General features: G+C 40.5%; 1 protein-coding gene across 1 annotated transcript in view; it reads right to left on the bottom strand.

Moving 5' to 3' along the window:
- LOC129709314 (mediator of RNA polymerase II transcription subunit 13-like) overlaps positions 1–17,077 on the bottom strand; it is a 215,513-nt gene that overhangs the window by 31,713 nt on the left and 166,723 nt on the right. Inside the window, 8 exon segments of the mRNA XM_055655599.1 lie at positions 527–732; positions 888–1,108; positions 1,386–1,476; positions 2,684–2,805; positions 2,946–3,048; positions 5,587–5,637; positions 5,639–5,825; positions 15,035–15,766. Coding sequence (XP_055511574.1) covers positions 527–732; positions 888–1,108; positions 1,386–1,476; positions 2,684–2,805; positions 2,946–3,048; positions 5,587–5,637; positions 5,639–5,825; positions 15,035–15,766 — 1,713 coding nt within the window.

Here is a 17,077-nt window from a genome sequence, read left to right as displayed (position 1 = left end):
CTCCTTTAAATTTTCAAAATGCCATTACACTATAATAAGCAATAATGTTATAAATATAATTTCAATAGGGTAAATTACTAAAAAGAAACATGCAGGAAAATAAATAACACATCTGAATGTGCCACATCTAATTTAAGACAGGTCAAAAAATAGAATAGAAATATTAGAACAGAAATGCATCCATGATCAATTAGGAAAAACCTAATTTAATACAATTTTAAATACATGACTATAATTTTAGTTGCATAACATTCAAGACTATTATTCCAAAACTGAGTTTCTAAAGTTTAAAGTATTGGTTATCTTAAAATGTAACTAGTGCCATCCATAGCACACAATTGAACAATTGTAATCATTCACGATTGTAATCATTGTATTGTCTTTCTGCTGGCTGTATATCACACAACAAAAGCTTTTCACTGTACCTCGGTACACGTGACAATAAACAAAAAAACACAAAGTCACTGTTTTGAAATGCATGACTCCAACAAATGTAATTTGGACAAAATACTTTCTCAAAACTTACACATATCCATCGCGTATTAATGAAGCAGATGATGGTACAGGCAATTGTTCAATTTTAGGGGGAATAGCCCACGATGGTCTGTATATGCAGACATCCGGGATTTTCAGAGGGGCAAGGCATTGACTGGGTACTGCCTTCAGTGGTGCGAACATTGAAGACCCGACAAAAGCTTTTGCCTTTGGAGGTTTGTGTACGAAAGAGAAATCCTGGAACAGAGCATCAAATAAGTCTATACTTTTGAAGACTAAATTTACAAATCAATTTTTTTTTTTAAGTACTGACATACTACAAATGATAAAGCATAAACAATTCCAATGAAAATTTTATTTTATAAAACAAAGTATCTTCTGTTTCTGCTAACCGTTATTTCTTCAGGCTTAGGACTGCCCAGTCCATCTTCTACCTCCATTTTGAATTCTGTGAACTGACTTGCACTGATGCTGCTCATTGGATTTTCAACACTGTTGATCCCGGCAACCATCTCAGAATTGACACCATCTTTGTAGTTCATCACTGGAGAGAATGCCGGATGTTGTTCCAGAGATGGAGGGGTTGGAAACATTCTTTGCAAGTCAGCAACAGCTGGAAAAACACAATTGGATCAAGATCTTGCCGATTTCTGCTAACTCTAAATTTATAACCACTTCTTATTGTCATCATCCGATCTACACAACTTTCTGTAAATATTGGTCCACCAATATTGTTTTGCATTCATCAAAAGTTATCAACTTTATCTTAGTCATGTTAAAAAGGGACAATAGTTCACATCAAAAGTCTTTGTAGTAGTGTGTAACTCAGTCAATCTGTTAATATTCTCAGGACTAAAACATGAAAACTTTCAGACTCCTTAAATGCATACTTGGAGGATAAGGCCCTGTAGTCTTCACGTCTTTGCCAACAGCCCGATCTTCTGACCCTGCATGTGCTGGTTTTGACCGTGTCGGACAAGTCTGCAATTGACAGAGATAATAGATAAACTTTAAATTATTTAAGGTTCATGAGCTGGCAATACATCCATTTACTACGTCAACATTTTAAATCAGCACTTGCAGTCCAATATAAATACAGGAAATTCTAAAATTGCTCAGCAAGGCAAACTTGATGAGAACTGGGCAGCATGGTGGCGCAGCAGTAGAGTTGCTGCCTTACAGCGCTTACAGAGCTAGAAGCCCGGGTTCCACCCCGACTACAGGTGCTGTCTGTACAGAGTTTGTACTTTCTCCCCAAGACCGCGTGGGTTTTCTCTGAGATCTTCGGTTTCCACACTCCAAAGACGTATAGGTTTGTAGGTTAATTGGCTTGGTATAAATGTAAATTGTCCCTAGTGTGTGTAGGATAGTGTTAATGTGCAGGGTTCGCTGGACAGTGCGGACTTGTTAGGCTGAAGGGCCTGTTTCAGTGCTGTATCTCTGAACTAGACTAAACTTCCATTGTGTTGTTCTACTATTATTTACAATATCCTGCAGGTTATGTCTAGGAATTGGAAGATAATGATGCCAATAAAAAAAATAAAAAACAAGAGACCAGTTTAGATGATTGACTGCAGGTAGAAATTGCCATTACTATTTAATCAATGCAAAGCCACAATCATAAAAATTGTACATATTTCAGCAAGTCAAAGAAAATCTTTACTCTCAAAACACGTTTAACATAACAATGCTGCCAAACGGATCACTGATCAAAGTTGATGGAATATTTAATGTTCTGATCGAACCAATTTATTGCTTTGTATAATGAACCTCTCAGTATTATGAGCAATGTATAATTATGTATAAATTGTTTGTTTAAATCAAAATAGATGAACTCAATTGTTATTGAATTCCACTATGATAAATTAAGCAAAACTAATTATAAAAACAGAAGTACTTAGTTTGAAAAGTACAAAAAATGTGGAACTATTTTTTATGGGTGGTCCCGGCAGGTTTCCATAACGCTAATTAACAGATTAATTTGTACCCACAACTAAAAATCTTGCTATGCATTTAAGTTTATTAAGGAAACAGCCTGTTAAAAAGGCCATCATAAATCACCTGTAAATTAAAAAAAAATATCACAAGCATGTGATTACCAAGATGCACCAAGGCAAATTCCTTGGCTAATAACATTTATTCAATTCAATTTGATATTATTTCCTTTAGTTAGTGCAAATCCACTTACTCCATTCTCCTCATCATCAGAATTGTCAAAAAGATTGTCCAGATCATTGTACGATACCACAAGATCAGTTTCCCGTGTGAGGCTTGCAGGTAATGTCCGCCCAGTCGGAGACTGCCGTGATTCTAAAGAATAAATAAACCACAATGAAAAATGTTTTTGCTTGCTATATAACAAGTTACTTAGTCAAATTGTCTTTAACACAGCACGTGTACTTCAGCTTCTGGTGCTTTTCAGGAGTGACAGTGGGATGGATGGTGGATACCTGATTTTGGAGCAGTGCTAAAAATAGACATGGCATCTTTTCCATCCGGCAACTGCGTGGCATGAGTAGGTGGAGTTTCCCTCGTACCAAATCCATCTTCTAGCTGAAAACAAAAGACAAGGAATCCTAAAACATCACTGATTTGTCTACAAGATATATCACTCTGCAATATATTTTCTTCGAATTAACAATTCTTGGGTGCTTTTTATTGCAAAGGTGTTATCATGTCCCCTGCAGGAACAAATCAGGCTGCCTGAATTATTCCACCCTATCCATCAGAATCAATATTCTGGATTCAATCCCAATTTCTTTTCCTCTAAAAACAATACACATTATATGATTAACTACTCAAAGATATCCAGAATAAAGCTTAGTTGCAAAGTTTCAGATTTGTGCACTCATAGCCAAATTTAAATATGCAACTGGTAATCAAAAATTCTGTTTCACTTGGCATATTATCTGATAATTTACATAGACGGAAGAGATTCCAAAAAAATAACCAAAATATCCCAAATGGAAACACGATTTACATATGATCATTTTTTAATTACTACTCTTCCAATGTCTCTGGAGTTTATTGTGTATATGAAAAAGCCACAAGTGTTAAAATTATAAATGCCAATTCTCGTTATACATTTTTCTTTATTATGTGGAAATAAACTGTAGCTTCGATATTCAAGATGTTTGCTTTCATAGCCTATGCATGTTAATGCTTCAGATACACAATTATCAATCATATTTGTACTTGTTCTTTTCCATACTACAAGCATAGTGTAGCAGACTTCCCAGTATTCTTGCAATGATGGTCTCCCAACAAAATTTATTTTTGGTTATATTCTGCTTTCCGTCATCAAATAACTTTTAGCAAAATTCAACATTTTTGTGGGATACTCATCTTGAATCTTGGGAAATGCACTCTCTTTTTAATTCCTTGCCAAAATATGAATTCTCATTTAAATAGTTTATCTATAGAAGCGTATTGTCGAACTTAAGTCCACGTTTATTAACGTCCTACGTTCCGTAGGATTTGATATTTGGATTTTTTAATTATTTTCTACATCTTTTCTAGTAAGGAAACCTAAAATAGAATGATGGAAAATGTCATTTTTACCCCTTTATCAATTTATGTTTGTAATTAGAACGCAAGCCGAAGCACTAATTAAGGAATTTTTTCCAAGATCATGTACATTGTAACACATTCAACTCAAATCATTTTAGTTAATCAACATTTGACCAAAATGTCAAGTTTTAAAATCGTGGTCAAACAATAATAACAATGCATAATTTTCACTCTTCAAACAAATAAATCTTTGGAATATTCCCACCTTTTTCACATCTGCTCAATCAACGAGTGAGAATAATACGAGTCAGACAAAGACAGCTTAAACACTCAGATGTCATTCGTGACAGGTGGTTTTGAAACATGCAAAAGATTACAATGTACTGGTTCTCCTCGGATTACGACAGGTTTCTGCTCTGAGAATTGCTCATAAGATGAACGGTTTATAAATTGGAAATGCGGCTGCAAATAGAGTTTCCACACAGCAGATGATGTCGGCAGCCATCCCACCGATCTCCAAAATGCTTGATTGTACGTACACGCAGAACATGTTGGGCTTTTGTAAATAAAGTGCTGGAGTAACTGAGGGTCAGGCTGCATCTCTGGAGAACATGGATAGGTGACGTGTCAGGTTGAGAGCCTTTTTCAGACTGACTGTGGTGGGGACAGGGGAGAACACTGGAAAGGAGAGGCAGGACAAGGCCTGGCGAGCTGCAAATTGATACAAGCAAGGGGAGTTTCAATGGGCTGATGGTGGTTTGAGGTTAGTTCCCTAAAATTGGAGAATTCAATGTTTATACTGTTGGGTTGTAATCTACCCAAGTAGAATATGAGGTGCCATTCCTCCAGTTTGCATGTGGCCTCACTTGGGCAGGGATCACTTCCAGATGAGTGATTCACCCACACCTCCTCTAACCTCCTCTGCTACATCCTCTGCTCCCAATGTGGCCTCCTTTATGTTGGCGAGGCCAAGCATAGACTAGGCGACCATTTCGCCGAACACTCGCACTCGTTCCACAAGAAACTTAAGATACTTGAAAATTACTAATTTTTGAAATTTCAGTATATGTGGCGGAGGGGGAGATGAGGCAGAGAAGTGTCATATTTGAGCGGAAACAGTGGCACCCAATTAAATAATCCTCACTTCCTCAGATACAATCTTTTCCCCTTCATTATGGCACAGATATTTTATTAACCATTGCATCTGTAAACTGTGAAACAGTAAACTGTGAAACAAAATTGGCTGAAGAATTAGTGTTTAATGTCTCGCTTAAGAATTAAGAGTTAAGAATACAACAGAACAACAGTAAGCAACTATTCTCCATGTAGACCAAAATGCTGGAGAAACTCAGCCGGTGAGGCAACATCTATGGAGCGAAAGAAATAGGCAACGTTTCGGCACAAAACGTTGCCTATTTCCATCGCTCCATAGATGCTGCCTCACCAACTAAGTTTCTCCAGCATTTTGGTCTACCATCGATTTTCCAGCATCTGCAGTTCCTTCTTAAACATAAATTCTCCATGTGGTCTTTTATATTTGGATATAAATATAAAACCTTTGTAAAATATTTGAAGTATTACCTTATTCTGTTGTGATTTCTTAGATGCATCTTTCTCGGCGCCCAGTTTAAAACTTTTTAATAGACGTAAAGCTGTATTCAATATCACCATCAACAAAAGTATAAGGGTCATTAAGTTCCCCTGGACCTTCACTGTGCTGCTGCATTAGTCTAGTTGGGTCCAGGTAATTAATTTCCTGAATGTGTACCTGTCTCCTCTCTTCAGAAACCTTGAACCGTTTATGAGGTTGTGCTAGAAGGCTAAAAGTGAAAAATAAGATTTAGTGTAGATATAGATCAAACATGTCAGTTAACATCAGGAAAATGTTTTTTTTTTTAAATAGAAGAGGAAATATTAATACAAACGCCAAACAATAGAACATAGTATAGCATCTATACACCACAGCGAACAAGAACAAAATGAGCAAATAGATAGGGCCACTGAGAAACATAAGAGCCAGTAAAAAATATCAGGGATGCCGAATTAATACTTTGTCTCAGTTCTTAGTGAAAAAACTAAAGAGAAATATGCATACCAAAAATCAAGCGGAATATCAGAATGGTTAACAAAAATGTTTTTAATGCAACATTTAAATAATTACTACATAGTTTATCACAAATATATATCACTTGAAATGGCAAAAAAACAACCCTGTAAAGTGGCCCAACAATGTCTAACAAGCAAAGTTTAAAATAGTAAGGGAAAGGTTTGTAATGTTTATATAAAGAGGAGAAAGCCTGAACATAGATCAGCACTGCACACATTCAGGCCCATCAGTCAACGTCTGTGTTGAACAAGACGGCAAATTAAATGAATTCCTTCTGCCTGCACGAGCCAAGTCACACTATTCCTGGCAGATTCACGTGCCTATCTACAAGCCTCTTACATGCCACTGTAGTGTCTGCTTCCATCACCACCATTGGCAGCACATTCCAAGCTTCTACCAATCTGGTGTATAAAAAAAACTTGCTCTGCACATCCCCTGAAACTTTCCCCACTCTCCTCTCACCTCAAGGCCCTGCCCTCTAGTGTTTGACATTTCCATCTTGGGGGGGGAAAATAAATCTGAGCAACAACCCCATCTGTGCCTCATAATGTTATATCCTTCCATCAGGTCTCGTGTCAACCTCTGACATTCCAGAAAAAAATCCAAGTTTGTGCAGCTTCTTAATACTTATACCCTCGAATCCAAGCAGCAAGCTGGTAAATTACTTCTGCACTTTCTGCAATACCTTCATATCCTCCCTCTAATGGGGTGATCAGAACTGAAAACAATACTCCAAATTAAACTAAAGTTTTATAAAAATTGAGAACATTTCAGAATTCAACAAAGCAAAAATTGATAATAGAACATAGAATATGTAATAACCAGGCTGCAAAAGATATGTCAAAAGGGAAAGGTGGTCAAAAAATTAACACAGGGGCCCTTACAGACCAAGACAGGAAATATTATAGAAGGAATAAGAAAACAGCAAAAACATTGTCATCTTCAACAAAAATTAAAAAAAAAAAAAAAATATATAGGAGAAAAATTAGTAAAGAAAATATTTGGCAAACTGATCGAGGCTAAATATTCAGGAACGGATAACCTGAATGCCAAGGCTTTGCTGGATGCACTAGTTGACATCCTCCAAACTTCTAGGTGCTAGAATTGTTTGCACAGTTGATAATTCTAACCCCACTATTTAAGACAACAAGGAGAGAGAAAACAGGAATGACAAATAGTTAGCCTTTCACAGGTGGCATGGAAAATGTTCAAATTTAATGTGAAGGCCAAGCTAACATACAAATAAATATAGGATTGGGTAGTCAAATGCATTCATGAAATAACCTATTTTATAGATATACAATTTTTTGCTTCAACTAACAGAGGGAATTTAGGGGCTGTGGTGCAAATGGGCTTTCTGAAGACCTTTGACAAGACACCATACAGTAGGTTATTAAAACAAATGAGTGCACGTGGGGTTGAAGTTTGGTTAGAGGAGAGATAGCAGTAGAAATAAATCTATCAGGTGAGGAAGCTGTTAACACTGGGATGTCACAGGCATCGGTGCTGTGGCTCCAGTTGTTCACAATCCACATTTGGATTGGATGAGTGGGCCATAACAGATCCAAGTTTGCTGAGTGACAGTGTGAGTTGCAAAGGGGATACAGGTAACTTTTGTCTCTTTTGCCTAAGTGAGTAGGTGAGGACACAACAAATGGAATTTAATCTGGGAATATGAAGTCACCATCAGATCACATTGAAAAAGAAAATGTGTTGTTGTGTTTCTAAACAACCAACCCAGAGGCATTTAAAAAAAAAAAAATTACCAGCTTGTTTAATTTATGTTTAATAAACCAGCTGGTTTAATTCCCAGCTGGATGCTTGACAATTCTGACTTTTCTTTTTTAGAAACTCAGTTTCAACATCGCTTTATTCATGCCAATAGATTGTTAAGAGAAACTCAAATGACGCCCAAATTGGTGACGAGATTACAGATGCTGGTGTCTGGATAAATAAACAATCTACACGAGGTACTCAGTAGATCGAGCAGCATCTGTGGAGGAAATTGACAGCTGACGTTTCGAGTCAAGACCCTTCATCTGGACTGCAAATGTGCATTATTGACCATTAGGAAAATAACCCAACCAGATTTACTTTGCAGCTAGCCCAAACCACTAACCGACTCAAATGTGGTGGTACATAAATGCACATCAAGTTAATGTGGTACATCAAGTTAATTTTTCATGCCACTTAGTTGCTTCAAAATGGTACAACATACCATGGACAACTATAAGCAGACAGGAAGTAGTGTCTACAACCCCACAACATATATTAAATACAAGTAAATTAAAAAATTACCACTGTACAAAAGTTACTGTAAAATGTAATAAATGAAATTAATATTAAAAACCTGGCCATATTGTAAATTGAATGGCAAGATTATGATTTCAGTTCACAATTTTCCACGTTGTCCAGATCTCAAATTTAATGTGGTAGTCAAAGATGGAGCTTCTTCCCCACAGGAAGTACATACCCCAGATCACTCACATAATGTATATAATGACTTAATACAAAATGATCTAAGTGGTGCCACAACAATCACCTCTCACTCAACACCAAACCAACCAGGGAGCTAACTAATCCTTGACCTCCAAAAGGGGAAATCAGAAGACCATGTGCCAGCTTTTACTGGTGGGTCAGTGGTAGAGAGTTAGCAACTTTAAATTCCTGGGTGTAACATCTCAGGTGGCCTGTCTTGGGCACAGCACTGCAATGCAATCACAAAGATGTGTCAGTGCCTCTACTTTCTGAGAAAAGTTTAAGGTGCTTTAGCAGGTTACAAATACTCTAAACTTCGACAGATGCACTGTCAAACCACACAAAATGCTGGAGTAACTCAGCGGGTCAGGCAGCATCCCTGGTGAACATGGATAGGTTCAATTCCAATGCCCAGGAACACGAGGCTGTACAGTGGCAGACTCAGCCCAATCCATCATGGGCACAGCTCTCCCCATTATTCAAAGCATCTATGCGAGGTGTTACTTCAAAACGGGTGACATCACTTATCGTTGATCTCCAGGTCCCTTTCTCACTGCTACTGTTGGTAGAAGGTACAGAAACGTGAAGCCACATACTACCAACATCCGAGACATCTCCTTTCCTCCAACTATCAGGCTCTCGAATCAACTTGCAAACCCTAATCCCTAACATTGGTACATTAGCAAACCCTACATAGGTAACAGAACATTGCGGACCATCTTTTGCACCACAATTAACTTGTTTTCTAAATATGTTTTGCACTTGTATCTTGTTTATTTTGCACACAGTTGTTGCTAACATTGTTTTGTGTAATTTATTGTTTGCGTGTAGTCAGAGTCTATATGCCTGTGAAGCTGCTGCATGATTTTCATTGTTCCTGCACCTCAACGTACTTGTTCAGATGAGAATAAACAACTCGAATTGAGGATGTAACAGGACAGTCATTGATTCAGTGCAATCTTTGCATTTTTTACTTTGAGGGACCTAGGTCTAAATAAGTGTTCCACAATCATCACCATTTCAAACATCACTGACTCACTAACGTCAGAGTCCCAAATCAGAGATGTCCTCATTCTTTCGTGCCTCCTCGGTACCCCGCAACTCCGCCCTTGGTCCACCTCCTCCTAGTCGCAACAGGGACAGAGTCCCCCTCTCATTTCACTTTTTTTCCCTGTTGCCAGCCGGGCAACCTCGGCAGCTTTTTAGGTTGTCAAATGACAGTTTAGGTGGTCATTTAAGACGGCTTGCAGGACGTGTGCGATAATGTGCTCGGACGAAGTGCGTAGTTACCAGTTGGAATTATGGTCAATGAAGCATTTGCATAGTATTTCTGCTTCAAATAAAGTCGCAAACTAAACATATTCACCAATCAAGACATGATATATCCCACAATGACATGCCGCAAAATTATAATGCAGTATCTCAACTCTTTTTACACGTTGCAATGAATGCAATTTCTATTATCTCTTTCCACTTCCAAACAAAAATCTGGTTGGATTATTCAGCGTATGATCAACCTCGGTGAGACCAAGCGCAGGCTGGCGATCGCTTCGCACAACACCTCCACTCAGTTCGCAATAACCAACCTGATCTCCCGGTGGCTCAGTACTTCAACTCCCCCTCCCATTCCGAATCCAACCTTTCTGTCCTGGGACTCCTCCATGGCCAGAGTGAGGCCCACCGCAAATTGGAGGAACAGCACCTCATATTTTGCTTGGGTAGTTTACATCCCAGCGGTATGAACATTGGCTTCTCCAAATTCAGTTAGTCCTTGCTTTCTCCTTCCTTCCCCTCCCATTCCCAGCTCTCCCACAGCCTGTCTCCGCTTTTTCCTTTCTTTTTCCCACCCCCCCCATCCCTCCCGACATTGGTCTAAAGATGGGTCTTGACACGAAACGTCGCCTATTCCTTCGCTCCATAGATGCTGCATCACCTGCTGATTTTCTCCAGCTTTGTCTACCAACGGGATCCCACCACTGGCCACATCTTCCCATCTTCTCCCCGTCGGCTTTCTGCAGAGACCGCTCCAAGCAGTCTTTCCAGGTGTGGCAGAGGTTCACCTGCACCAGCATCATCTATTGCATCCGCTGCTCTAGGTGTCAGCTGCCCTACATCAGTGAGACCAAGCGCAGGCTTGGCGATCGCTTCGCCCAATACCCCCACTCGGTTCGCAATAACCTATCTGATCTCCCAGTAGCTCTTCAACTCCTCCTCCCATTCCAAATCCAACCTTTCTGTCCTGGGCCTCAATGGCCAGAGTGAGGCCCATCGTAAATTGGAGGAGCATCACCTCATATTTCGCTTGGGCAGTTTACACCCCAGCAGTATGAACATTAACCTCCAATTTCAGGTAGTCCCTGCTTTCTCCTCCACTTCCCAGGTCTCCCTCAGCCCACTGTCTCCGCCTCATCCTTTCTTTCTTCCGCCCACCCCCCCCCCCCCCCCCCCGCATCAGTCTGAAGAAGGGTCTTGACCCGAAACGTTGACTATTTCCTTCGCTCCATAGATGCTGCCTCACCTGCTAAATTTCTCCAGCATTTTTGTCTACCCATTCACACAAGTTCTGTTATCCCAACTTTCCTCACCCACTCCCTACACATTAGGCGCAAGTTTACAGAGACAAGTTAACCTACAAAGCCAATGCATCTTTGGGATGTGGGAGGAAACCCACACGCTTGCAGGGAGAATGTGCAAATTCAACACAAATAGTGCCCGAGGACAGGATCGAACACAGATCTCTGGCGTGTGAGGGAGCAAGTCCACCAGCTATGCCACTATATTTTATTTTCTAACACACAAAAAATTATACATTGGGAAAATTTGGTTACTAAAAAAAAGAATCTATCCATTTTCATGCTTAAATCTCTAAGTGACGCTATGTCCCTCTTTACAGCTAATGTATGCTTTAATTCAGTTCAAGACTATGGGGCAGTGCATTGGTCATAAAGTTGCTGCCTAAAATTGCCGGAGACAATATTGATCCTGAATATGGGTACTGTCTGTATGGAGTTTTGTTTTCCCGTTTATAACATTGTTTACAGAGTACTATGTTTACATATTCTGTTGTGCTGCTGCAAGTAAGGATTTCATTGTTCTAACTGGGACGTGAGGGAATAAAACATTCTTGACTTGCATCTCTAATGTGTAGGATAGAACTACTGTACGGGTGATCGGTGGTCAGCGTGAACTGGGTGGGTCGAAGGGCCTGTTTCCACGCTGTATCTTTAAATTAAACTAAAAACACTAAAACCAGAGGAAATCTAAAGAAGGGTCTCTACCCAATTTCTTCTATCCGGAGATGCTGGCTGCTCCATGGAGTTCCCTCGCACAATTAAAGCATGGAATAGTCTTCACCCTACCATAGCTACCGGACCAGACGCAACTAAATTTAAGGTTACACAAAAAAGCTGGAGAAACTCAGCGGGTGCAGCAGCACCTATGGAGCGAAGGAAATAGGCAACGTTTCGGGCCGAAACCCTTCTTCAGACTGAAACGTTGCCTATTTCCTTCGCTCCATAGATGCTGCTGCACCCGCTGAGTTTCTCCAGCTTTTTTGTGTAACCTTCGATACTCCAGCATCTGCAGTTCCCTCTTAAACGCAACTAAATTTAAGGTAGCTCTTTTTTCCGAAGAACCCCTTTTTTGCTTAAGTCCAAGTCAAGGAGTTTTATTGTCATGTGTCCCAGATAGGACAATGAAATTCTTGCTTGCTGCAGCACAACAGAATATGTAAACATAATACAAGTTCAGTATGTCTATATACTATAGACCATATATATACGCAATAAATAAACAGATATAGTGCAATAGGCTGTTATTTTTCAGAGTTTGGAGTTTGGTGGTGGTGTGTCCACTCAAGTTTAAATTCCATTTCGAATATTTTTGGAAGACCAGGAAACCAAGAGTTACTCCAGGGAGTTACTCCAGCTCCAGGGAGTGATTCTATGTTGGTTTTCAGCGGTAACGGTGAGGCGGTGACTGGACAGCAATGGCGGCCAGATCTCCCACAATGCAAAGGGAGGGAGAAAGTGGCTGACGCCGACCAGTTGCCGTGGCAGTGCGTATGTGCAGGGCGGCACATGCACACAACCACGGCTGATGATGTGCTGGCCATGGTCGTGCGCATGTGCAGGCGGAGGCCGTGGCAGTGCGCATCTATAAGGAGCTGGTCATGCTGGCGGATGAGGAGTGAGCGGAGACCCGAGACCCGGATACGGATGGGGGGGGGAGAGCCCACTCAGAATTGAACGATAGGTGTCCCGGGTGCTTGCCAAGACGGGCAAAATGGCATGGCTTTTAGGTTGCCCGGCGGGACTGTAGGTTGCTATTGGCACCCAGGCAACCACTAATTTCGAGCCCTGCCTTACCTTCCACCTCATCAGCCGACGCATAAAACACATCATCCTCCAAAATTTCCACCACCTCCAACGGGATCCCAACAATAGCCACATTTTCCCATCTCCACCCCTTTCCACCTTCCGCAGTGACAGTTCCCTCCGCAACTCCCTGGTTAACTCATCCCTTCCCACCCAAACCACTCCCTCCCCAGGTACCTTCCCCTGCAACACCTATCGTTATAGCTCCTCCCTCGACTCTATCCAGGTACCCCGACAGTCCTTTCAGGTTAGGCAGAGGTTCACTTGCACCTCCTCCAACCTCATCTACTGTATCCGTTGTTCAAGATGTGGACTCTTATACATCGGCGAGACCAAACGCAGACTGGGCGATCGTTTCACGGAACACCTTCACTCAGCCCGCGTGAACCAACCTGATCTCCCGGTTGCTAAACACTAATTCTCCTTCCCATTCCTACACAGACCTTTCTGTCCTTGGTCTCCTCCATTGTCAGAATGAGGCTAAACGCAAATTGGAGGAACAGCATCTCATATTTCGCTTGGGCAGCTTACAGCCCAGTGGTATGAATATTGATTTCTCTCAATTCAGGTAGGCCCGGTATTCTCTCTCTCTCTATCCCTCCCCCACCCGTCGCACCAGCTTCTAGTTTTCAATCTACAAACAGCTTACAATGGCCTGTTTCCTTTATCATCGTTACATTTTTGCATATCTTTCATTCATTGTTCTTTGTCTCTCCACATCACCTTCTATATCTCTTGTTTCCCTTATCCCTATCCAGTCTGAAGAAGGGTCTCGACCTGAAACGTCACCCATTCCTTCTCCCCAGAGATGCTACCTGTCGCGCTGAGTTACTGCAGCTTTTGTTCTCACCCTCTCACCCCAACCACAGTCTGTTTACCCTCCTACCATCCGGGAGACGCTACAGGTCTCTCCGTTGCTGGACCAGCAGGTCCAGGAACAGCTTCTTCCCTGCGGCTGTTACATTACTCAACACTGTACCTCGGTGATTGCCAATCACCCCCCCCCGCCGGACACTCCTTCCACCAGGAAAAAAATAATTGCACTGCTATGACTCTACGCACGTAAATATATTTATTTATTGCTCATATTCTATGTTCGCTCTTCTAGGGAGATGCTAACTGCATTTCGTTGTCTCTGTACTGTACACTGCACAATGACAATACATTTTGAATCTGAATCTGAATCTTTTAGTGTTTATCTTCGTTTTAAAGCAGTGTCTACATTTCCTTCTTACACAGGTTCTTAAATGACAGCTTCAATATTTACTGCCTTACCAGGGTGCGCAACAAGACTTAAAAAAAAATTTGAACGGAAAGGCAAATTGACAGGAAAAAATTGTGCTTGCTTCAATTTGCTCAGTTTACTTCATTATTTATGCTAACATTAATAATGTAAAGACCAACTGTGCCCATTTTCCCCAACCTTCTCAATTCTTAGAATTTCAAGCTACCAGTTGCCATTTAAGCAATAACCCGAACCAAAATTCCCACAAAACACTCTTATTGGAAAGAAATATACAAATAGTTGTAATCATAACACAATATTTTCTCGATAATTCTTAACCAACATCTTGCCAGAAGATTTGATAAGATTGTTGTAAATGTCTACTTTGTGATGGCTAATGATGAACTGGGATTTTTCACAATGCTGATCACTATTTTAATACGAAGACAAACGATGTGCTGCAAAAGAACAAAATAGCTGGTCTTTGCTGGCAAGACACATGAAAAGAGAATCAGACATAACTGCTCTATTAAGTTTTCAACACTGAATAATAGAAAGTATATGCAATAATAAATTTTGTTCTGCAGCGTTTTTGTTCAAATGTATTTAAACCCAATTTTTTCCATTGTTCATTTTTCCATTCGCTAGTTATTGTTCATCAGTCTTCACTCAGGCATAGCCCATACAAAAAACCTGTTTTTAGAATTGCAAGCTACTTTGCTTCATTATTTTAAAAAGCAATAGTGATATCTATTTAAAAAATACATATCACACTTCAACTGGTTCAAAATTTGGGTTTCAGTAAAAAAAACATATCAAGGAATTTTAAAATAGAAACATTACCGTCTTAGTGCTGAACCATCTGCATTATCCATCTTGCTGTCACATCGATCACAGTGAAGTTCTGGTGGCCTGAACTCTCTCTCTGCGCAGGAAAGAGTTTTGTAACACTGCCATGAGACTTTGTCCGAAGACTCCAAATTTTGTGCAGTGATTCCGTTGTATAAAGTTGTCTCGCTCACTTCCGGCACTGGTGGTAGTCTTTGTGATAAAAGCCCAGTCTTATCATCAAGGCTGGGAATTGCCTGAAGTTCCATACCATTACTGTACAACAATGGATTAATGGGCACAGGAGCTCCTTCCAAACCTTCTGCTTCTGGACCCATTGGCTGAGGGCTAAGAGTTGGTGGAAGGGGAGAGATGGGAGAATGTGGTGAATCCATGGGATTCAAATTAAGTGGCTTGCTCTGGTTTCCTGGAGGCCCAGATGCTGGCTTGCCATATTTCCTGTTGTTTTGCATTTCCAAGGGGACATCAATGCCAACCAATCCAAGCTTCTGTCCTGTAGGATCCTGCTCCATACAAAGCTCATCTGTTAATGAAGGTCGATGATGAAATGGAGTCATAGGCCGTTTCTGTTGCTTATCTCCTTTCTCCTGCTTCTCATTTGTCTTGTGCTTAGAGGAGGCAGACGATGGCAGGGAAGCACAAGGAAGCCCAGTATTAAAGCCAGGCTGGGAAATGGATGGCGGTCGGTTGGTGCCCGTTGCACCTCGCTGCTTCTGAAGCTTTTGCCTGCATATGAAAAATAAAACCATTGAGGGACCATATTCAACAAAAATCAAATATATTGTTTCAAGAGCTTTTCCACACAGCTCCCTGCCAAAACAAAATAAGGACAACAATGGGTGTTATCCTTGAGCATGATCGAACAGCTTTTTAATTCTACATAGTTCAACTCTTTCCAATATGCTCAGTTCTCCCAGTGAAGTAATAATACACTAAAAAATAAAAAACTTCACAATACATTTTATTAACTATTTCTTTATGTTGGAATGGTAATACATTCTAATTATAACAGCATGAACAATTGTAAAATACTACATTGGATAGGCAAACTGCTTATGCATTTCCTTAAACATTAGACAGCTGTTCCACAGAAAGCTCAACCACCTGCAGCAGATGAAACGGGTTGAGCCGCAAGGAAAAGGTCTCCAGAAACGGAATTATTGCTGTAGTAAAGATATCAAATAACCTCCCTGCAATTCATTTGTATAAGATATTATAAACCACATGTTTAGTTCTTCAAAAAGAAATTGTGATACTGGAACCTTCTGAAAGACGATGGAAGCATAACAGCAATTCGTACCGCAGCAAACTCTCAGAAAAGAAATTAAGAGAATCTTTACAGAAATATTTCAGATAAATACTTCTTCCAACGTGGCTCATCAACAGCAGATACTTAGCATTTTCAATGATTATTTAATTACCTAAATAAAAACGACATCAATATAGCATTAACAAAAAGGGTTCTGAAGATCTGCATTTCAAGCTATTTAAGAGATCAGCATTGCCAAACTACTTGCTGTAAACTGGAGAATAACAGCAAATTGCAATTCCAATCCACAAAACACATTGCAGTTATGTTAAAATAGAAACTAGCAATGTAATGGGGCAGGTCTTCAGTTTGCAACCTGTCCTTGGACATCTTGTTTTTTTCCAAGTAAGGTCCCAAGATCACACTTCCCCAGGCAATGCAACTCCCAGCATTTTAAGAGTGCAGCAATGGACACACTCAGCACAGACAACATGATACACACCCAAAATTGCTTTGACTGCTAGTGAAGCCCTATTCACAGACTCACCAGCTGACTAGACTGTCAATGTTATCGGATGTTGGTGAATGTATGACATTCATTCCCTGTCCCTATATCTCCTCCCTGGACTCCATCCAAGGACCCCAGCAGTCTTTTCAGGTGGGGCAGAGGTTCACTTGCACCTCCTCCAACCTCATCTAATGTATCCGCTGTTCCAGGTGTGGACTCCTATATATCGGTGAGACCAAGCGTAGGCTCGGCGATCGTTTCACTGAACAGCTCCACTCAG

This window comes from Leucoraja erinacea, chromosome 25, assembly GCF_028641065.1.
Source record: "Leucoraja erinacea ecotype New England chromosome 25, Leri_hhj_1, whole genome shotgun sequence".
Lineage (NCBI taxonomy): Eukaryota > Metazoa > Chordata > Chondrichthyes > Rajiformes > Rajidae > Leucoraja > Leucoraja erinaceus.
The sequence above is the reverse complement of the archived record's forward strand: the minus strand, read 5'-3'. Positions and strand labels throughout refer to the sequence as shown.